The following is a 23449-nucleotide window of genomic DNA, read 5'->3' as shown; positions in this document are numbered from 1 at the left end:
TTTGGTATTTATAGATTGTTTTCTTTAGCTGGTTAGATGAGTAATCTGTGACTTCTACTTAACTGTTTCACCTTGCCTTTCTTTCCTGGTCACTATCCATAGTACTTCTGCCTTGGCTGTCTAATGTGAATACTGCAAATACCCTGTGAAACAGAGAGGGGCTGTCTTTTATCTGCTTCTGTTCATTATTATTATTATTATTATTATTATTATTATTATTATTATTATTAAGCAGGATTAAGCTTTGACTGCACTTCGTGCCTTTTTAATCCATTGTGAATGTAAAATAAGAACTTTTCTTCTAAGAATAAAGAAAAGAAAGGAACCACATAATTTCTGACATATTTCTATTTGGATTTCTTCACATGAATTTGCTTGTGACTGTGAAGCACACAAAAACACCTCAACAAGAAATATTGAAACTATGTACTGTTTAGCTCTGAAAAATCCAGATTGATTCTAGACATTTGTGCATTGAAGAACAAAAGGATACTTTTGTCAGACAAGGGAGAGTAATCAAGTGAATCAATTAAACCCAGGGGTTCTGAAGTTCCATTTATCACTCTGCCTTGTGCCCCCGTGGTGTCTTGAGCAGGTCTCAGTATTATCTCTCTTTCTCTGTTTATAAGCAATATTAATATTTCTTGAATATTAATTTAGGATAGCATTTGCACATTGTTTACTGTAAAGAGGACAACATTAAAAGTCAGCTCTTCTAAACTGTGTTTAAGTAGTTAGTAGTAGATTCTGCAACAATTTGCATGTGCCAAAACCAAGTAACTGTTGTATTACCACGTAACAGTGGGTGACTGCTGCTGATAAATAATCCATTATATAACCATGGGGGTTTTTATTAGGTTGACTGTTGAATTCTGCTAGATTGAGATTCAGATCTGTGGGAAGGCTCTGGCAGGAGGTGAATAACAGAGAATACAGTTCATTATGTAGGGAAATCATATTTTCAAATCTGAACATTTAAAAATCATTTGTTGACAGTAATTCAAAGGATTTGAATTCAATTCAGTATTAACTCACTGTGAGAGAATTAAACCCACTGAAAATAGCACAAAAGAGTTGAAATTTCAAAAAAGTAAAAGGCTTTTTCTTAGTAACATTTTTATATCATCAAGAACGACATGAACTTTAGAAATCAGGTTCTGGGATTCAAATGTGATTTTGCCAAAAATCTGAGTTTTGGAAATAGTGAATTCCCAGGAGAGATGTAAGGAGGTTTTAGTTGTTCTGTAATCTCTGTATTGCCTGCAACTCTTCAGGAAGCAGTTTGTGGTCCTTCTTTGAGGACAGTTTGTGTCTCGCTCCAAGTATCTCTATGTGCAGTCTCTATAGAAAGAAAGAAAAACTTTCAGGGCTCCCAGTCTGGGGTTTTGAGAAGGTTGCAGTTGCTGTTGGGGGGACACTGGAATGCCAGAAATTATGTGAAGGGACCAGGCAACTTGAGTGCATGCTCTGTATCTCCATAAGGGGCATTAGAGGCCTGTACGTTTGTGCTCAAGCTCAAAGCTCTGGAGAAGGGACCCAGCACTATCCACGTGCAGCTGGAGTCCTGGGCAGTCGAGTTCATCTGAGGGACCATCCAAGGCTGCAACTCCACAAAACCATGGGGATTTCCCCCTCCCCCTCTTCTTCTACTTAGTCTATAATGCTGACACTCTAGGAGAACAGAAATGGTGTGCTGCAGTGTCTGAGAGAATGCTACCATTTCAGTCTTGCCAGAAATGCAACGTGAATAGACAGACCCATGAGAAAACTTTAGCAGAGCTACTTGGAATAACAAGTGCAGCTGCAGCTGATGTTTTTAAAAATGTAACTGTTTTTCAGTGTCTAAAATTAGGTTTCAGTCAAGCAAATCTTTGTACTTCTGAGTGACAATCAGTGATGGATTCCTTTAACTCTTCCCATATAGAGTGGTATTTTTTATTCCTTCACTATTTTGATTTTACTTAATGGACTGGCTTAACAATTAGTGAAAGGATGCCAGAATCCAGGCAATTGCAATAAAATGACAAGGAATTGGAGAACACCATTGGAAAGCATTAGACTTGTAGGTGATGTTTGTCCGTGGAAGTTTCCTGAGAAAGAAAAGGAGAATTCCATTCAGTCTCCTAGGATCTCCCACAAAAGGTATCTGAAGCTTTTAGTTTTGTTTAGTTTTAGTCCAAATATGTTCGGAGCAGAAATTTTAGCCACAAATGCACTGTTATTTCCACCTCCACATGAATTTTTCAGGCTATTACAAAAGTTAGCAGGGTGCAGAACTTGTGAGCTGGACAGTCCAACTGTCATGGTTTCATAAGGATGGTCCTAGACAGGTTTATTTCCCCCAAATGTTTGACAAATCAGGACCTTCCAAGGAGAAGTTGCTTTAGCAGCATTTTTGCAGCAAAAGGTGCTACCCTGTGATTTGCAATGTATCCTGGGTCACATCAGCCATCAAGTGTTCATTGCAGGTGAAGAGTTCTGTGGTTAGATCAGGGATCAAGCGCCGTCCCCTTAAAACAGGAGTTTTGTTAATTTTGGTATTAACCAATATTAATATTGGTTACTATTAATAGTATGGGCTACATCACAAGATTCACCTGCAGGCCAGTGAAACTTATCTTCATGAAATTATTAAAAGCTCACTTTGAGAGCTGGGTGTACAAAGGCTTTGCAAACTGCAGGTGATCTTTGGGCTGCACTTACAGAACAATTGTTTTAAACTATTTGATAAATAGTTATGAATTAAAATATTTGGATTTGCTCTGTAGAATTCAGTACCTGTTTATGTCTATAAAGTTAGATCTGTCTAAAGTTAGATTTGAAACAAGTACAATTTCCAGTGAATAATTTAACTCCACTACACTTACACAGAAGTGCAGTATGGAGTATTTTAGAGGAAGAAATTTTAGCTTGACAGCTGCAAGGTAATTCAGCCAGTGTATATTAGCTTGTAAAACACAGTTCTGCTTCTAAAAATTATATTATGCCCTTCTTTCTATGTAGGTATAGTTTTTTTTTCAAGATTTCCTATTTATATTATTCATGAATATAAATACACTAAGACATACATGGTCTCAGAGTTCACAATCATTGACAATCAGGAAGCTAATTGTCTTGCACAGTGCGCCTTGTGGGGTGGGGGAATAATAACTACTTAATACCTGAACACTGGGAAGAAAATTCCCACTTTTTATTCTGTTACTGTCCTTTCAGTGTTGCACTAAGTGATTTTCAATGTTTTCCTGTACTGAGCCCTAAGGCTGTGGGGTGCACACGGGCCGGGTGCAGGTGCCTTGCTGCTTGCCTCTCCTCAGGGAGGCTGCCTGAGCACGAGAGAGACCCCGGACACATGGGTGAGGAGGAAGTGGGGAAGCCTGTGGTCCTCTGTGCCAATCTTCTTCTCCTGGAGCTACCACAGTGGACTTGGAGAGCTCTGGCATTCTCACAGCTGTCACTTTTCAGGTAGTCTGGAATCTCATCATGTCCCTAAACCTGTGTCACCTTAACAGTTCATCTGATCTGACTGGCCGTGAACCTGTATCTCTTGGTTCTGGTCCAAAATCATTTGTGTATTTTAATTTATGTACAGGCTGTAAAAGTGATGATCATTATTGTATCAGCCTCCAGCCTGCTACCTTTTTAACAACATTTTCCTGAGCAACATGGAAATGTTGCTCAACTAATGAAAATGAGAGAAAATTATATTGTTCCAGATAGTCTCTCTTCCAGCACAGACTCTCATAGGCACTCTTTATTAGATATTAAAGAAACCCATAAATTGCAAAAGTGGAATTCTTTCCCATTCAGAAGATAATGAAGGAATTGCTGTTACTCTAGGATTAAATGGGAAAAGGAAAAACTATTAAACATTGTGCAAAACAAAATGACTATATAGTGTATGTTGCAGAGCACAACAAGCTTCATAGCAAAAAAAAAAACAGTGAGAAAGTGTTGCATTTTGTCAGCAATTTCTCTTTTCCTTCTGAAGAAGAAAAATTACTTCAATTCTCAGTCTGAGCTACTTTCTCAGAAAACCCCTACATTAATTTCCTTATGAAAACTGGTGTGTGCCAGGTGTTCTTCCTGCATGTTCCCAAAGAAACCTGCAGCATGCTGAGATCTCCAAAACTTATTCATTCTCTCAACCATGGTTTGTACTGGATTTTTTTTTTTTTTTAAGCCTGACACTCCTCATTTCCCAGACACAGCTAATTGCCAGGAAAGGAGCTGTTAAGAGGAAACACATACCTATTGGGACAACTTTATATCATCTGATGTAGATTATGAAGCTTTTGGAAGAATGTGCCACCATCATCAAAAAATACAGCTGGAGAAAGAACACTCACACTTGGCATGACATTTTGTGGGGCTGCTCAATATTTACTTGTAGTTCACTGGAATTAAAATACTCTAATGAACTTTTAAAATACACTCTGTTCCTAAAAAGAACTTTTCTGCTTACAGTGTTCAGGTTCAAAGATAAAAAAATTCAGGGTGTCTGTAAGTTTGAAGTGACAGGCAAGACTTACCTGAATTTTGGAAATAAAAATATACCATTTATTGGAGAACGAGTTCTCCTAAATGTAATAGTGTAATACACTATTAGGTAACGTTTTCTTATCCCTTAGGCATTTATAGTGCATTTTACATTGCATAAGTGGAGCTGTATAATGTGTGAACTAGATAACAGGCAAATGTAATGAACAGGTGTAGTTAAAGCAATTCCTTTCAAGTGACGCTACTAAGATTTCTCAGTTGAGAGAAAAAATAAGTGGTACCACCTCTGTGTTAGTTTTACTATTTTTTATTATTAAAACATATTTTTATTCTGTTTTTTTTTTTATTTGAGTGGTAAAAGCATTGGATTGTTTAACAGAACATCAAAAAGGTGTTTAGTATTCTAGTAATTAGAAGTGTGGGAGTGAAAAAAGCATTTATGTAGTGAAGATTTTTCAGAGTTTCAGTTTTCCTGAGAAAATATTGTGGCTCACCAGGACAAGTGTCTTGCAGTGGCTTTTTTTTGCTCATTCCCTAAAACTGAATCCAGCCTGTCCCTTCACTTCCTTTTCATATCCAGTTAGGTTTTAAAGTCTTCTCTCCTGTTGTCCCACCCCCTTCTGTTGAGGTTAATGGAAGTGTTTCAGTGAAAAGCTTTTACTCACAAACAGAAAAGATAACTATTTTCTTCTATTTTACTTTTGGGATTTAATTCCATGCTATCTGAGATAATAATAACTATGTTATTCTACTGTTGATTTTTTATTTTTAAAAGTTCTTCTCTTTAGTCCATCCACATAGTTGCCTTTTGTACTAAGATGTTTTGTCTCCTGCTGCCTTGAGAAACATTTACCCTCTGCCACTGCCATTTCTGTCTTATGGTTTTTTTCCTTGACTATCTTTGTATTCCTGTTGATACTCGTCTTATTTTTTACACTTTAAAAGTGTATCTCCATGAGGCTTTGTTTGCATTGCCACAGCTTGTTGAAGGGAGATGTTCCTAAATGCATATGAGTTTAAGATTGCTTTGGTTTTTATGGAGGACAGTGTCCAAAGTGTCCATACTGCTCTGAATGGTGGGCTGCTCAGAGAAGGAAGGAAAGAAGAAAAGCACCATCCATATCCTGTTCTGTGAATCTGAGACTTTCTTCTGTCTCCTTTCAGACCTTGCTCCCCTCTGTTTACCTCAGGGGTCATCTGATTAAAAGGGAGAAGTTTTATGGTGGTAAGACAAATATCCTCTATCCCTACCCCTTTCCTTCAGGTGAGTGTTGGCTGCATGTTACCCTTTCCCATGCCCATCCTTTGAAAGGAGGAGGGAGCTCCCTGTGCTGCCCCAGGATGTGTTCAGTTCAGCGCCAGGGCTGACTCGTGTTTCTGGTGTGTATGGATATGCCTGTGTTGACCCTCTCTGCTGCTCCCTATCTCTGATGAATCAGAGACTTGGAAGGAGTGGAAGGTACCCTGAAAGCTCTCATGCCTCTTCACACCTATTTGTGCTTGATAATTTTGATATAAGAGGTAATTATAATAATGAAAAACATCATTAAATGGAGACGGTATGGAAAGCAGGTCAGTATTTTTGCTCTTAGTTTGCTTTTGTATTGCTAGCCTTGTGATGCTTCTTTGTCTGATTTGCTACTTTCCAAATTAAGAAAATGAGGGGGGGGTTGTTGTTTTGAGTTTTGATTTCTTTTTTGTTTGTTTGTTTGGATTTATTTATATCCTTCCTGTAGGTGTAAAATATGACATCTGTTCTCAGTGAGGTTTTTGTGAAATTGTTCTCTGTGCACATTGGTCCTTGGTGGTTGAGGAGATCATTAAATAAATAAGACTTGTTCTCAAGTTCTCTTGTTCTTGTTCTCTTAATGTTAAGCTAGGAATTCAACAAAAAAAAGTCACAAACAAAGCCTATGAAGCCAGAATCCTTACAGCTGCTGGCAGTTTGGGTTGCCAGTGGTGTTCACTCCAGGAGCCTGTTCCTAATGTACCTATTGTAGCACACAGCAGGCAGCTGCTTTCTCACAGGGATGTAAACGCAGAAGGACAGAGCTTGGTGATTTGTACTGAGCAGAAGGAGGCCAAACAGGTGTATGACTTAAATAGTTCCCTCAAGATTTCAGCTGCTGGAGAGTCATCTTCATGTCTGTAAGATCCAGCAAGTTTCTTTTTCAGTTGAAGAGCAGCTGATGCAAACTTTCATTTTCTACAGATTCTTGGAAAGCTGTTGTACATTCCCAGCAGTTGGATAGTCCCAGGGTAGAATGCATCAAACTTCATTTGATCATTTTACTATTCAGAGTTGCTTCCTGCTTCTTGTTTGGCAAACCATATTTAATCCTTGCTATTTTTAAAAGATTCTGTACTTATTGGAGAATTCTCTTGGTGCTTTGAATATTGGTGTTACTGAATATTATAGTGAAATACAAACATGTATGTGTAAGTTATATTCTGTAACCTAGGACATATGTAATAGTGGCAAAGCTATTATGCTTGTTTGGTAAAGCCTAATTTTATTGAGTGCCCGGCAGTCACTAAGTGCAGTTTTCTAAATGTTAATTTAATTGGAGTCCATGTGGTAACAGAATAATGCTGTGTTCTTCTTCAAAGGGAACTTTCCTTGGTAAGGCTCCATTACACTGCATTATTTATGTATACCATTTAAATCTATACTTGTATAGTATTTTTACTCTGCAGTTTCTTAAGATTTTCTGTGCATATTCCTGTTTGGTTTTGAATTTGACAATCTTGATATCTTTTCAACATACTGTGAACCAACAAATCAAATCCCACCAAGACAATCTAAGAAGCCAACAAAGCAAATGAGTCTTGGGACAAATGATGACAGAAACACAAAATTAGGCTGAATTTATTCCTTTTATGTTTTGCCAAGTGGTTGTAAATGGAGAATAGTCTTGATTTTATTTTTATAGACCTAATTCTTCTGAGAATATTAACAATACTTTTGACGTTTTTAATAATTGCAGCTACAGTTGGCCTCTCTATCCAGAGATTGGTGAGAATCTTGGAAGAACATACACAGTTGGAGTGCACACAAGGGCAACTTTTCTTTTTTAAGGAGTTTGTGGTGCTGGAAAAGGGGATTTACTTGTGTGGAGTTCAGGCTGTGCCATGCTGCTTGTGATGCAGAGGAAGTTGCAGGAGTGAGGCACTCATGAATAGCTACTCTCCATAGCTAACTGTGAGAGCAAATTGAGTAGTTTTCCTCTTGTTTTGCTGCAGTATGTTACATCACCCCCTTTAAAGTGAAATGCTTTGTATGTGATGAGGGAATTTTCTGTGCTATGTAGAATATACAAGTGAAAAAACAACAGCAAAGTGTGTGGAAGATGTGAGCCTGTTACTGAGTTAAGGCTGTGATCTTGCTGTGGGTATAGTTAGTGATTAAAGTAGTCACAGCTCTACTCAGGAATGTATGTTATTATTCAAGTCAATATTAACAAACTGGCTGATCTGATAAGAATTTTTAGTTTACATATGGTTCATACAGAGAATTTTACATGGGTTCTGTAGAAAATAGGTGGTCACATATGTAATTAATTCTAATGTGTTTGTCTGAATGAGCAAACTTAGACAACACTGGCAATTCTTAGACAACATGGATTTTTCATTTCCCAACTCTACATTGCTTTTCTAGGTTGATGTGAAGAATAGTGCACTGAGGGTATGTGCATACACATTATGGCTGAAATAAATCTTTCTAAGCTTTTGTATAATCAAGTTTTGATTGGTTGGTGTTTTTTTTCCTTTTAGCCATGTTAGAGTTCTTGTAATGTCATGCTTACTTCTCTCCTTCGGAGATTCTCATCATTTTCCAAGGCTTCAACTTGAGATCTGTTTTCTGTCAGAGCATCCAGTTTAGCTTGAAGCAGTTACACAGTTTACTTTTCCCTGGGCATTTTAGCTTATCTTAGAGATAAGGGTTGGAAGTGCAGGAACAAAGTAATGGAGCATGCTAGGTCAGCTACCACAGTAAGAAGAGTTAGAAGTGACCTAACACCAGCAGCTCATCTTTTAATCCACATTTTTTAGTTTCTCCACATTTGATTGTTTTACTCAGAAGAGAAACTAACTAGTTGTTTTTTTGAATTTTTTATTCTCTCTTTACAATTTTGTGTAAGATACAAGCCACATTTGTTTCTTACTAGCCATTTGACGTGTACCACAGAGAAAATGTGGGGGGTTTTTTTGAGCCTTTTCTCTGCTTTTATTCGTACCATGACAATTCTCTTAAATACTTTCCAAGATGTGAAATCTAGGGCTTTATCAAAAGCAAAACTCAACTACTTTATTTATCTGAATTTTGTCAGCTGTTGAACAAGAATGTCAGGACCAAATGACTGTGAGTTTGTTGTAACATTAATATGCTTTCAATTAATAGTTTAAATATGGATGTGAGGTGAGTCAGTAGATCTAAAATCAAAACAGATACTTTTGTTAAGTAAATAAAAATAATGGGAAAACTTACCATCTCTTCTGAACACCAAGTTATGGTATTGAACAGGGGTATCATATATTACATAACCTAACTACCCTTAAAGTTTTGCCGAAATTATTTAGGGTTTCTTGGATAACAGCATTTTTCAGAGAATGTGTGTTTGAAGCAGATGCTAACATCACTCCCAGGTGTTAGTGGGAAATTCCAGAGGTGCACCTTGCTTGCCTGTAGGTACCAATGTTTTTAAGTTGAAGGCTGGTGCAGTCAGGGTTCTTTGTGATCTCTATAGGTGCTGTTATGTGATGCTTTCCTTTAATTTCCTTTTCAAGGTGCAAGGAATGGTAAATGCAAGAGAGTTTAATTTTTTTTTTATTAGATCCTTCTTCTTTTGACAAAATAGTCCCAAAATAATGTTTGTTCAGAATAAATGAAAAAAATCCCTTTCTTGTCATCCCCTCTGCTTCCCCTGCCCCCACCAAAAAAATTTCTTTCTCCTGATTTCCCCAAACTATGTCCTGTTTGCCCAGTTTTGAGCCAAACTGGGAAATGCTTCTCTCCATCTGTTACACAGAGTCTGCTAGTAATTTCTATTTTGTTAGTTCTTGCTCAGGTCTTGCCATATGGTCAGTAGCCTTTCCAGTTCTTGGTTATCTCTACATAAAAGGTACTTAATTTGCTCTGTTTACATGTTTTTTGATGTACTCTTTGGCATTTTATTAGGCAATTTATTATGTAGATGATATACTTAAAACATGGCATGTTTTGCATGCATGTAAACTTTAATCAGGTGCATCCCAGGATGCTTAGTGTCTGCCACAAATGTTTTCTATGTGAGTTCATCGTGCAGCATTAGGAATCTACAGTACTGTGGTATTGCTTTGTGACTTTGTACCAGTCATGCTTAGGGTCCATTTCCCTTTTTGTAGAAATAATTTGGGCAGTCGTCCATTCCTGTCAGATCCTGGTGTCATCTGAGCTGTTGCTGGCTCTGCCAGCCCATGCCAGTATGGTTTAATTTGGATAATAGGCTTTACCTCTGTAATCTTGGCAGAGTGGTAGTTTGAGCATACAAATGGCACTTCTGGGTAACTTCAAGGTTTATTTTTTGGGCTAGCTGCGTAAATTTTGTACCTGCAAATGTTCCTTTACTTGAGATGTGTAAGCACTGACAACTGTGTGAGTTGTCAGAAGCCTTATCCACAATTGTGGTAGAACATCACGATGGAGCATCTGCAATAAATGTGCTTGCTGCTTAAATTGGGAAAACAAATACAGTTTAAGGAGTTTCTTTTCTTTCTTTATCTAAGAAATAATAAGGACCTTGAAATCAGTGATAAAACTTGAATTACTGCAATTCAGCATATACCCCATGTTAGTACTAAGACATAAACCGCCAGAAGACACAGGCAGAAACATTCATTTAAAATTACCCGAAACAAACAGTTTCTGCTCAGTTGTTAAATGTAGGGTTTGGGGTTTTTTAATATTTGTACATGAAACCATCATCTCTCTTTTTCTTTTTTTGCAGTCTGTTTATTTTACATTGCTTGGAAGGTCTTTTGGTTAACATGCTGGATTTATCCCCAAACACTCAAAGAAATATTAAACATATGCAGCAAGTTATCGCAGTTTAAAAGTGGGGATGAGGGATGCCATTTTTTTTTTATCTGACAAAGAGAAAAAAAAAGGAAAAAAAGGTCTGAATTTATAAGTCTACATGGGTTTATCCCACTCAGGGACTATTACATGGAACAGGAAATGCAGAGTTTCAGGTTAAATGTAATTTCAAAGGTGAGCCGTGGGTCACCTGACCTGCAAAGCTGATGGGAAGAGACACTGGCCTTTGATTGAGGTTCGGCTGTAAACAACCAGGAGCAATAATTTCCTCAACTGTTGTCACTTAATATACTGATCTGTCTATACTCTGAGGAAGCTCCTGTAAAACCTCGGTTTAACTCATTTTTAGTATTTCCTTGTGAAATAAATGTTTATACATATCTACTCTGCAGATTATGTTATTGATTACAATATGACTTGTTATTGTTGAGAAGGGATTATTCTTCTCAATAAATATAATTGAATAATCTCTCCCATTTTACTTAATCTATAACCTTACAAAGTAGGTTTCTCCTTTCCTCCTTAATATATCTCCTCCAGGAATTAAATAGGGGTTTTTTTTCCAGTTTAGAAGACTTAAAAACAACCCAATTTAAATTTTTTATTGTTTGTTTAAGTGTATAAAAAAGTGTATCTGCTGCTGTGAGAAGGCTCACAGGTGAAGATTTCCATGCATTATGTGTGGTTCTGGGCAGCTGGTTTTGGGTGGCCCGCTCGAGTGGGGAGGTTGGTCCAGATGATCTTCAGAGGTTCCTGCCAACCTCATCTGTTCTGCAATTCTGTTATGTGGAAAATAGCATTAAAATTTAATAGTGAATTTTAATTTCATTACTTGCCACAGTAAAAAAAAAAAATGCACCTATGGTAACCTGTTCATTTAGACTTTTCATTGCTTTTCTTTCTGGTAAAGCAGTGAATGGAGTGTGATATCAAAGTGTGGCAATGACCTAAACAGAGCTGACAATGAATAGAATTCTAGATATATTTAATAGTAACAGTCAGATATTCTGATTATTGTTAAAACATTTGATGTATTTTGTCAAAAGTTTTGTTAAGAATTGTAGCTATATCTCTTTTGAGAGTATGGCAGGGATGGTCATGATGGTCATTCTTTTTAATAATTCTACAGTAATGCTAAAAAAATTACAGAGCAAAGTTGTTAACATTATGTTTTGTTGGTTTTTTTAACAGTCCACATACTGGGGAGCAGAGTTACCAGCCTGATGTACCCCAAATTCCCACTGCTTGCATCACTGTGGAAGATGCTGAAATGATGTCGCGAATGTCTCTCCGTGGCACTAGGATTGTTGTGCACCTGAGGATGGGAGCTAAGACTTATCCAGACTCTCTGTCCTTTAACACTGTGGCAGAGATAGTTGGAAGCAAGTACCCAGAGCAGGTGGGTGAAAATATACAAAACCCCCTCATTTTTTCTTTAAAAATGTGGAAGAAACAATCAAAAACCAAACTGGCCCTTTTGGAGAAATCCCTAAAACAAGTAATTTTTATTCACATTCTCTTCTATATTTTAGACATTTTAGCTTTTCAGTCTTTTACCAGTAACCGGTTTCCTGGCTATGTTTAGCAGGTATATATGGTTGGAATAAACCATCTGCACCACAAATTCTGTTTGAACATTTCATAATTCTACATTGTTGTCTTCCATTTGTAAGACTTTTCTTCTTCCTTTCTCTTTTCTTTCAACTTCTTAGCTAAAAATCATACAAACCAAACTCTTGGTGCTGAAGGATTTGTGCCTGGTACGTCTTCTGTGTCAGCTTACAACAGGGAATTACTTTTCTGGCAGTATGTTTTATTGTGAAAATGTTGATGAAACCTCAATTACAGCAGCACTAGAAATTGCTGCTAGAGTACTGAGCCACATGCTTTGGTAAACACTGTACTGTTATGTCTTCAATGGAGAAGAAGAGTGACTATCACGGACCTTTAAACCAGGCAAGAGGTTTTATATATTTAAGAGATTTTATCTTTTCTGAGATGACAGTTCGGTAGCTCTGCCTTGTGGTGTCAGAGATTCTCAATGTTAGCATGAGTGCTCAATTTCAGCTGCTTGGTCACTGGGCAGGGAAAGAGTAACTACCCTGATGGTTGATTGGTTTACATAAGATCACCTGTTTGTCCAGCTTCATGAAACACATATTTACCAAGTTAAATGTTCCAACTTTCTAATTAAGGTTCATTTAATTTAATTTTATGTCATCTGCATTTTAAACAATATTTCTAACCAGTTAATTGGCTATCTTTCCTGAATTATGTTTGGTATATTTCAAAATTTGGCATTTCAATTCAGGTTATGAATTGTTCAAATGTAGACTTCAAAGATAAGGTGCTTGCCTGGACTTGATTTTCTCTTTGCTTTCCTGCTCTGTTTCTTTAAGTATTGAAGTGGATTGGGATCTCTCCACTATGTCTACTGAAAATGTTTTTTCTTAAGCATTGGATAAAGGCTTATTTACAAGCCCCCTGCTGATGATAATGGGAGTGGTAATGGACACACTTTGAAAATGTAACCAAGAAACAGAAAAATAAAACTAGTGAATGTTTAGGTTTTTTAGTACTAGTTTTTTTTCCTGTTGGAGCCTTAATGGGTCCTTCACCATGCTCATTCCATTGCGTTACTCTGGTAAAAATGGGAACCATCTTGCTATTTGGGCAATAAAATACATGGCAGATCCAAACTCTTACAATGCCCTCTATGCCAAAGTGTTTCAAAATGCAGTACAAATCCAGGGTAACAAAAAGGTGCCATTTCCTTAGGCCAAAATTTCAGTTTAAGTTTTGAATTGAAACAAACCGAAATCTGGATCTCTGAACTTTGGGTGAGAAATTAACAATGGGTGATATTGCTCTTACAAAGGTCTAAAGCAAAACAGTTTAAAATTAGGTAAAAACCTCTGAAGCATAGCTGGTCACAGGTATTGCAGCAAATTATGACTTAAACCCCTGAAACGTAGTTGAAAATGTGGGTTGCTATAGGACACTGAAGAAAGTGTGTGAAGTCTGGTGAAAAGTGGTTCAGCTCAAGTTATAACACACATTTAGGTATACTTGTGTTCATCTATATATTGACCAGAATTAAATATACTGCTTGATTTATAAATAATGAATTGACTCCTTCCATGAGATTTTAACATATTTATTAAAAATAATCGCTATGAACTGAAATAATGTGTCTGACAAGTTTATGCTACAAACAATATTTGTTATTATTAAAATACATTAAAGGATAAAATTATTTTTTTCCATACCTCTTTAGAGTTTTTTTGGGGGTTCTTTTTTGTTTTGCTTTTGGGGTTTTTTGGGGTTTGGTGGTTTTTGGGGTGTTTTGTTTTGTTTTTTTTTTTTAATTTGACCACTTTTGCAGCATATCCAGTTCTATTCCTCCTTTTAATAATTTTCCCAAGGGCTTTATCTGGATTCTTGCAAATAGCAATTGGGGATTAGGGGGTAAAACTAGAAAAATATTAAGGAAACCAGAAAAATAGAAGTTGACATATTTTTGATATATTTCCTAAAATTTTCCTGTGTTTTGTACTTAGCTTTCTGAAAGTCATTCCTGCCCCAAGAAATGTTGAAATTATCAAAATGGATACTCTGAATTGTTTGAGTTACAAACCTTGTTTTAGGTACCTCTGCTTAACTTCAACACATTTACATTTCCAAGTAACCTAAAGCAGTAAAAGAAGTGTGACTAATGCTTTGTGAGGCATCAAGCTCTCAGGGGTACATTCATCTTCAGGGGTGATGATGTGACATGAGCACACATGTCCTGTGTCCTTTTGAGGCATCTTTGTACCCAATGTGCAAATACTTTTGAAAAATTAACCCACTGATACTTCAGGTTTCCTTCCTGCTTTTTTCTTTTTGTTTGACTGGTCAGTAGGCAGTAAGCAATTGTTCCAGCTAGCAAAAATGGACGGTGAAATCTACTGCAAGCTGCAACTTTGCAGGACTAAGTTTTCAGATGGTGTAGAAAGCCTCTGAACAGAAAAAGGAAATGGATTTTGTAATTCTGTCAATAAAGTTCAGTGTCTCACCAATGTCTCTGTTCTGTTTATAATTGTATTATTCCCTCTAAGTTAGGAAAGGACTTTTCACCCCAGACAAGACTCTTCCTGTGTCAGAGTGGGTGTGATCATGCGTGGTCAGAGCAGAGACATCCACCATCCTCAGGGGAGTTGAGGTCCTTGATTAGTGCCTGCTGAGGCCTGATTAACCTGTAGGTGCCTAAAGGAGGTGAGCCTGTGCCTATAAGATAATGAATTCAAGATTCACCTTTTCTTCATATAAACAAATAGGAAACAGTGGGACCAAACATGCTATGACTTGATGTCCTGGCAACCTTTCTGAGCTTGGGATCCCGTTCTCACGGTGCTTAGGACAGCAGTGAGAGTAGAAAACCTGTGGGTTGTAGGACTTAACATATTTAAGCTGGCATGACTGCTGACAACTGAGCCAAAGAGTTTGTGAAATGATAAAGGTATGGTAGCAGAACCTGCTGAGGTCCAGGCTATTGTGGGTTAGAGACATTTGCAGTCCATTCCTGACTTTTATCTTGGAGTAGTATTTGAGAATTCTTTTGCACCTAGGCCCATGCTGCTAGCATCCTTTTGTGTTGTATTGTGTGCTGGTGAGATGTTTTATTTAAACTATGTAAGCTGACACTGGAGACTGACTGACTGAGAAATTCACAAGTTAACTAATGTGGTTTTCATTTGAAATTCTGGCAGAGTTGGCAGTAAAACATGTTTGTCTTCTCATTTTAATACAGATGTAACATGATTGGTCTTAAAGCACAGCAGCAACCATTCCCATCTCTGGGGAAATGCTATAAATAGCAGCTGTTTGTTGTTAATCTGGCTTCAATGTACCTAATGTGCCAAACATGGAACCACAAAATATGTGATTAACTGAAAAGGTAACAAAATGGATAAAGTTGTAACTCTTCTGCAATCTTGACTTTCAGTGTCTTTTCATACTCTGTGTTTCTTGGTGTGCAGTGCTGTTTTACTTATCTTACAGTTACTAAGTGATGGAAAAACTGTTTCCTAAGTGCCCTACAAAGTACATAAATTTGCTGCTCATTATTCTGTGATCCAGGATAAATACTTTAGAGGAGAAACAGAGGAGCTTATAAATGGCCTTTTCAGAATCCTGGAGAGCTGTTCCAGGAATTTACTCTACAAAGCTTTTTGCCTCCTGGTTTTATGGAATGCCATATCTGCAGTTTGTGCGGTTTGAAAATTGTCTCCATTTTGAACACCAAGAACATGAAAGACCATTGAAGAATGCACCGTAGCTTTGAGCCAAGTTTGATCAGCTCTTTGAAAGTAGCAGTCCTAGGGATGACCTGAGAAACAGAGATGCTAACATGGTAGCATGGATTGTGAGGTTCTTTACCAGCCTGTGATTGATGTAGCAGAACCTGTTCTGCAAAGGATATAGATGCTTGTTTATTTTTTCATTCTTCTTCCTTTCCCAGTTTCAAAGATCAGCCCTGTCTCAGATTTTGTGATGCTGGGCAAAGATCCAGGGAACAAGAGAACATAAAAATTGTTCTCTTCTGAGCCTGTTAGGCATTCATGCACATAACGGAAGAAATAATTTGTAGACCAAAAATCCACCCCAACCTCAAGAAAAAAAATCAACAAAAACAGCCAGACTCCTCTGAAGATGTGTAATACTCAGTGCAGTGTTGTTTTATGGCCTGGCATCAGTTCTACATATGTTAACAAAATGTCTATCCATTAGGTCTTTGATGTGGCTTCCAGATATCCCTATGCTCAAAGTAAATCATGCATACAATAGAGCTTTGAGGAGAAATATTTTAAGAGCCTGATGCCATCATATTATGGCTCCATTATCACATTTTCTCCATGTGGATTGTTTTGCTATTCATTCCAAAAAGTTGAATGGTTTCTAAATACAATTCTGTGAACTTTTCTCCTGTGACTGTAAACTGATCCCTGTTGCTGCTACAATTTAAATGAATTTGAAAGAATTAGAAGATTATTAGGGAGATTTGGTTTTGAAAGTTTTGAGAGTGCTTGCCCATTACTTCATGACAGTGAACTGGTGGGCAAGAGAATTAGAAAAAGAAATGGTAAAAAAGAAACAAGAGAAAGGGTAAAGAAAGAACATTGGCAATGTTGGGAAATGTATTTTCTTTGAAGTACTTTTGTTGATATTTGCTGAAATAAGTAGTACCTCTGGGTGTGTTTGTTTTATTAATAACTGGCTTTCGTACTATTAATTGGAGCCTGTCTTTTATCCTGGGCCTTGTGGGAGTGGCAATATTGCTGTCATTTGTTCTAAAACAGAGGTCTTGTCATGATGAGAACAGTCAAATTAATATGAGACTGATATGGAGGAAATTTTTCATTGTAACATGATTATTTTATTTCTTTTTTGTTTGTTTATTTAGTTATTTCAACTACCAGAAGGCCTATCAGATTTTAAGACTAAAGGGCATGCTGGATTTTGTGCTGTAAAGCATGGCAAATATTCTAAAACCTGAATCGCCTATTTAAAACCCAAGAGCTGACTGAAAGCATTTAATTCTGCTAGGGAAAATTTGGCAGTAGTTCCCCTCCTGATTAAAAGGCCATTGCACCCTAATGTAATTATGTTTTTAGAAACTTCAGTATCCGGTGTGCAATAGCTACAACTTAAATTTCATTTGTACATACAGGGTTGATGTTGTTTAGTGGCAACAGTTGAAAAACATTGTACTACTTAGAGCTGGGTATCTGAAATATTGGTGGAGCAAGTGAATGTTTATATGTGGAAGAAAGATTCAAAACAACTTAGATATTTTCAAAAATTATTTTCCTGATACAATTTTTCTGGAAGGAACTCCTGAAGGGTCACCAGTGTATTGTGACCTTTATGAGGTTCATGTGTTTTCCAAATAACCAGACCATGTCCATATGTGGGCAGGTGAGAGTGGGGGGGATGGTCAGGGTGGTAGCAGTCTCTGCTGATCCTGAAGGCACCCGAAGCTGCTCTGTGTCCCAGCTTGGTGATACCAGAAGAGGACTAAGGGATGTGCTCCACTAGGTCTGAGCAAACCAGCAACTCTTGGAAAGGGTTCTCCTCTGGCCAGCTGAGGCACAGTTGCTGTCACTGCACATAAACCATTGAAATATGAAGGAAGAATGTATTGGCTTTAGTGACCACCAATGCCTGCTCCACAAGGAGCAGCACCTTCTTAGAGTCTCAGCTCACTGGCATGCAGTTGGCCGTGTCCTGGGTCACTGCAGCACCAGGGTGACAGTGACAAGGGATGAGGACGTGTAGGTGGCCTTCCTCACTGGGGTCAAGTGGAGTTTGGAAGAGTTGAATGGCGCCATCACCCTGCTATATATGTTCTATTTTTATTCTCCTGATGTAAGTCTAGCCAGTGAGCTTCCTGCCTTCCACTGGAGCGTGGCCATAGCTATCACCTGTACATGACAGCTGGCTGCCCACCCCAGCTCCTTCCTTTATTTGAATCTAGACTGGTTTCTGCCCAAAGCTACTTGCTGGACCTTTGTTCTGGGCACTACTCTTCAGAGTGTTTGGTTGTGTATTAAATCCTTTACATCCTAAACTATAACCAACTAAATTCTGACACTAGAAATTAAAAATTAATATTTAAAGTGCTTGTTCTGTTGGTCAGCAAATTAATCAGAGCATGCAGTTTTGTAGTCCTTTTGATGGTGTGACTATAAACAGATATGCTATAATATTTTTTCTTTCCAACCATTCTTTTTTATCTACTCCCACACAGCAGTTTAAAGAATTACTGTGGGATTTTATTTCAGTAATAATTTACAAATACACATAGGATTTACAAATGGTTGTGAAAGCTCTTTTCCTCCACGTTCCAAAAGTTATCTTCTGAAATTACACTGTGTCTTTCTTGCATTCTGATATGCAAGAATGTCTAAAGGGTAGTCCTGCGTTTGGCAGATGTAAAACTTGCCTGAGGTGTGAAGTACGAATACACACAATACTGAGGAGGAAGGAGAAAAGAAACAATATTTTTCTTTTCATTATGGATAAGTAGGTGCCGGAAAGACTAGTGCCAAGTGTCAAGGGTTAGTCTCAAAGTAACTGTTCTCTACAGGGGTTTTCAAATACCTGTACTTGTATGTTTGTATTTGTTAGCTGCAGACTATATGCTTAACCTTGTACAACAGAAGGAGGACTACCAAGACCTTGTCTTTTCATGAATGTCATGTTAAAAAAGTACATATTTTCCATGCAAGTTAAATGGAAAACTGCTTGTCTAAGAGTATGTGGGCTGGATATTGAGGGCTCTTCAACACAGATTCAGAGATTCCCACATGCAGGACCAAGGTGGAAGATCTGACTGTGAGATTTTTTACCTAGTGGACAGAGCTAACATTGTTGATGGAATGGATGGAGAAATACTAAAAGAAGTGAAATGAAAAATGGTCAGGTTGGGACTGAGGTGCAAGGGGGAAAGAACTTGGTCTGCTAATCACATTGAGATACCGACAGCAGAGTTGTTACTCTGAGAACTGTGTGATTGCAGCAACTGAGATGGTTACTCAAGGATAGCAGAAGTCACAGTTTTGGTGGACAGACAGAGCTGGTGAAACATGGAACCAGCTCCTGAATTGTGGGTAGACTTGAAGGGTTTTAGGCCTCCCATTGCTGCTTTGTGAGATCTGGGAGTGGGGAGGAGTGGTGTAAACAATAAGCTGATACAGTTGGTGTGGTCTTTAATGGACCACATTGGATGGAATTGTTCTCAAAACCTTGGTTTACTAACAAAGTACATTATAAAAATATTACTATCATTTGTTCTTTTTCTTTTTAAAAGCTTTTTAAAATTCTTTACAATTCTTTTGCTATTGTCATGTAGTTTATACTTTGGTCTAGAAGAAGGCCCCCAGGCTTCTGAAACCTTAAAGGTCTTGAACTTGGCTACTCTAGCTTTGTTGTAAATGTAGCTGCAATGGTACAAACATATTTGGTACGGTTTGGCAAAGCAAAATACCCTGTAAAACACATAATACCAGTAAAATCTGTCCAAAATACTTGTTATTAAAATGTTAAAGGTCTTGTGAGTCTGGCAGGCATAGATCTTAAATCAAAGAATGAATTTTGTTCATAAAGTTTCTCAATTGTTGTCAGTACTTATACCAATATGTCATGATATAATATGTAAGTTATCTAGAATTTCATTGTGCACAAATATAACTCTAATTCATTGTAACAGGTAAGTGGAACTTTGGACAAAAATCCTCTTGTCTCCTTTCAATAGTATTTGTCACAAATATAAACTGATTTATGTGGTTAGAACTGAGATCCCATTATTTTTTACTGAAATCTCAAAGGATAAAAGGATGTTACAGGGTCTTTAACTGAAAATGTATTCTGTACCACAGGTTTTGTAGATTTGCTTCTTTACACATACTGAAAAACATGTTCCTCACAATCTGCATTGGCTTTTCACATTTGTCATTTATCCCATAGACTAATTTACATATTTGAACAAAAATATACTAAAATGCATATTCTTCTGGTAGTTACATAATTCCTTGAGATCTGAGTTCTTTCTCAGTGCTTGAATTCACAACCATAATTGTGAAATATTAATCTCAAAAACAGTTTACAGTTTTCTGGTATAAATTATTCAGAAAAAAAAAATCTGTGTTCCAACTCATTCAGTCAGATATTAACATGTAGAGGGTGAATGGAATAATATCATGATGTAAGAATAAATAGTCTGAAAACTATATTGTGTTAGAAATTGCACCACATCAGTGGGCTTTTTTTTTCCCTAGAGTGCATATAAGGAAATAGAGATAGAATTATCTGTGTATTTTAAATATTTTAATGTGGAGAATTATATTAATGTTGTCACACTACTTCTTTAATTCTGGGCTTTATTTTTTTAATCGTGTACCTGGCCTTATGATCATTGTGCTTCGTTTTTACTTTCAGTGATGTCAGCTGGACAAAGATTTTTCTCATCCTGTTAGTGTGCCAAGTTTAATATGCTGCTTGTGTGAGAAGCACACAAGTGAAATTTATTTAGTGAAATAAAATTTAAAGAAATTTGTTGCTGTAAGATGTGTGTACATATATACATGAGATAGTTTTAGGACACTGCCTTCTGTGGCACACTGCTCAGAAGAGTAGAGCATATTCTACCATTCCAAATGTGAAGTGTCAATCATCCAGCTTCTTGCTAAGAGAAGATTACTCAGGTCTGAAATGTGATGTCCTCCATCTTCTTCTTTCACCTTTCTAATAATCAGGAAGAGGACCGGAGGTCACATTATTCTTTGTGAAGGAAAGAAGAAACAGTATCTTTAACTGTTGTCAAGAATGTTTCTTTCTGTCTTATCTTACAAGCAGATAATACAGCTTGTGGTCTGTTCTGCTTGTATGACTTTGTTTCTTGGCATTGTGAACCTGAAGTCTTGGGTTTATATTCTCCACTTCTGCCTGAAGTCCACTGACCTTAGTTTATATGTCACAGTGCTTCAGGGATATGTTCACTTAGCTGGAATTAACATTCAGATGATACTTTGTTTGACCATCTCTTAACACGTTCTGCAAGTGGTTCTGCGGGTCCTCCTGGAAGACTGCAGCTGTGCATATAAATAGGATACAGTTAATAACCCTATTTATAGCAAGCCCAAGTCTGATGTTCTTTCTCGCTAATTAGACTTTCCAGCCTTCAAATAAATTCAACAAAATAATTGGATTGCACCCTTATCCACTAAGTACGATACATTTACTTTTTCATTGATTAATTTGGCTGTTTAAGTTAAAATTGCCTAGACTAATTTAAATTATTAGTTTCAGGAAAGCGATACAACTAAGTATAAAGAAATATAAATAAGATGTCTTTGACAGACTGGTTAAATTTCAACAAAATTAGTAAAGATAATATTCTAGATTATATGAAAGTACAAAAACTTTCTATTCTTTTGTCTCTGGACTTTGTTATGTACACAATGTCCTGCTAGGGATCAACATAACAGCCCTTGTTGCTCCTTCAAAATCCCCAGCAAGCCTTTCAGAATGCTTGAGAATGCTTTCAGAATGCTCCAAGCCAGCAATGGTTAGGACTCAAATTACTTCAATTTTCTTTAATCTCTAACAGGGTTTTCAGTGAATTAAGAACAATTTGAGCTAAGTTCACAGTCACTCTTCATTGTGACCTTCGGAATCTGGTAGTGACTGGACCATGGTGAGGGAATGTGATTACAGGTGTTGCCAGGGTCAGAAACATGAAAGTACTAAGTACTCTGAAGAAGAAAACAGCAATTCAGAATAGTCCTGGCAAATTCATAGGAATCACTCATACTCATCAGAATGAAATGGGATCTGTTTATCTTTAGGAAGCAGAAATGTAATGTACAATGTGCCCCTGGTAAGGTGCCTCATACCTTGGCCCTATTCACTGAAAGCAGTTCTAAAGTATTTACAACGTAGCAGGCATGGCACAAATTGTACAATGAGATTATATCCAGCTTTTCCTTGGAAAGTCTGCCCTGCCCTGTAAGAAAGCGTATTTTAGATGCATTCACAACTTGGAGAATTGAAGAGTGACACTTGAAGAACATGTTTGTACAGGGACAAGTGGAGGCATCTAGACAATCTTTCATGGGTGCCTAAGTTCCTAAGAGAGCATCTGGTCGGGCATGCTGTAATTAATGCTGTTTTTTTCAAAAGTATCTGCATGAAAGAGATGGCTTTGTTTTCTAATGATATATGTAGCCCATTTAAAAATCTTTTAGTGACCTTTCAGCATAGGATTCTGCAACATCACAAAGCAAAAATCTTAGTTATTTTAGATCCAGACAGTAATACATAGTTAGGAAAATACAGAATTTGCATGTCTGTCAGATTAAATCATTTGCTATTAAATTCAATGTTGGTAAAGGGTAAAGGAGTCTAAGTTTCTGTTGAAAAGCACAGAGACCACTCATCTTTGGTTTCTAATAAGAAGCTTTTCTTTAATTGGGAAGGCTGTATATGTTTAAAGGTAAAACAAAAAGAAAATTCCAACCAAACCTTCCCCTGCTTAACTGAGGATCTCTTTAAGTCGTTTAATTAAGATGATCTCCGAAAGCCACTAAAATGATGAAGAATGAGCAGCTAGCTTGCAGTAATTTTAGCTGTTAAAATCTAGTGGCATAGAAACTGTATAAATTGCTATAAAAACAGTTTTAGTGGTTTGAACAGATCTTCTTTGTCTATAATTGCATTTGCATTTAAATGTATATTTTTTAGGAATAGATAAGGATTTCTTCTCTCAGGGTGGTACAAAAAGATACTAGCATGGTTTCAATAACTTCATTTTGCTTCTTTGAGCACTTTATAATCTATTGTTGAATCTTTGAGGCAGAGAAGTGATTTTTTTTTCTCTTTCCTTATCTGAAACCACATATTTGATTGTAATGTGAATCATAATTGCTAATACCAATTTAAAACTGGGCTGTTGAAATAAGCAGAACCAGAGATCAAAGGATTATCTGCACTGTGTCCAATAATACAGCATGTTGCTTTATGGATGCAGCACTGACTTGGGATATGACTGTGGTGACTCTGATAATGTTGTGTCTTTTTCATCATGTAACTCAAACCATCCTTCTCTTGTGGTGTAGAATAAAAGACATCTTTGTCTCCTTTTTCATTGATGAACCAAGTGCAGATAGAAACTTTGTTGGATGATAATTCACAGAAGTTATTTTTCTGAAACAATTAGCATAATGTGCAATTGCTCTAAAACTGACCTACAGAATTAGTAATTAAGAAACCTCCATTTATCTAAAGTTCTATAGACAGTCCAGTGAAGAACTGCCATTTTTTCAGAACTCTCTT

At 37.1% G+C, this 23449-nt stretch overlaps 1 protein-coding gene across 2 annotated transcripts in view; it reads left to right on the top strand.

The window, feature by feature from the left end:
* Positions 1-23449, top strand: part of CPQ (carboxypeptidase Q) — a 147174-nt gene that overhangs the window by 41483 nt on the left and 82242 nt on the right. For both annotated transcript variants that reach the window (XM_064706455.1, XM_064706454.1), the window contains exon 4: positions 11765-11972. In XM_064706455.1, coding sequence (XP_064562525.1) covers positions 11765-11972 — 208 coding nt within the window. The remainder of the gene's footprint in view (positions 1-11764; positions 11973-23449) is intronic.

The sequence above is a fragment of the Zonotrichia leucophrys genome, chromosome 2 (assembly GCF_028769735.1).
Source record: "Zonotrichia leucophrys gambelii isolate GWCS_2022_RI chromosome 2, RI_Zleu_2.0, whole genome shotgun sequence".
NCBI classification, from domain to species: Eukaryota; Metazoa; Chordata; class Aves; order Passeriformes; family Passerellidae; genus Zonotrichia; species Zonotrichia leucophrys.
This window is presented reverse-complemented; position numbering and strand designations above follow the sequence as displayed.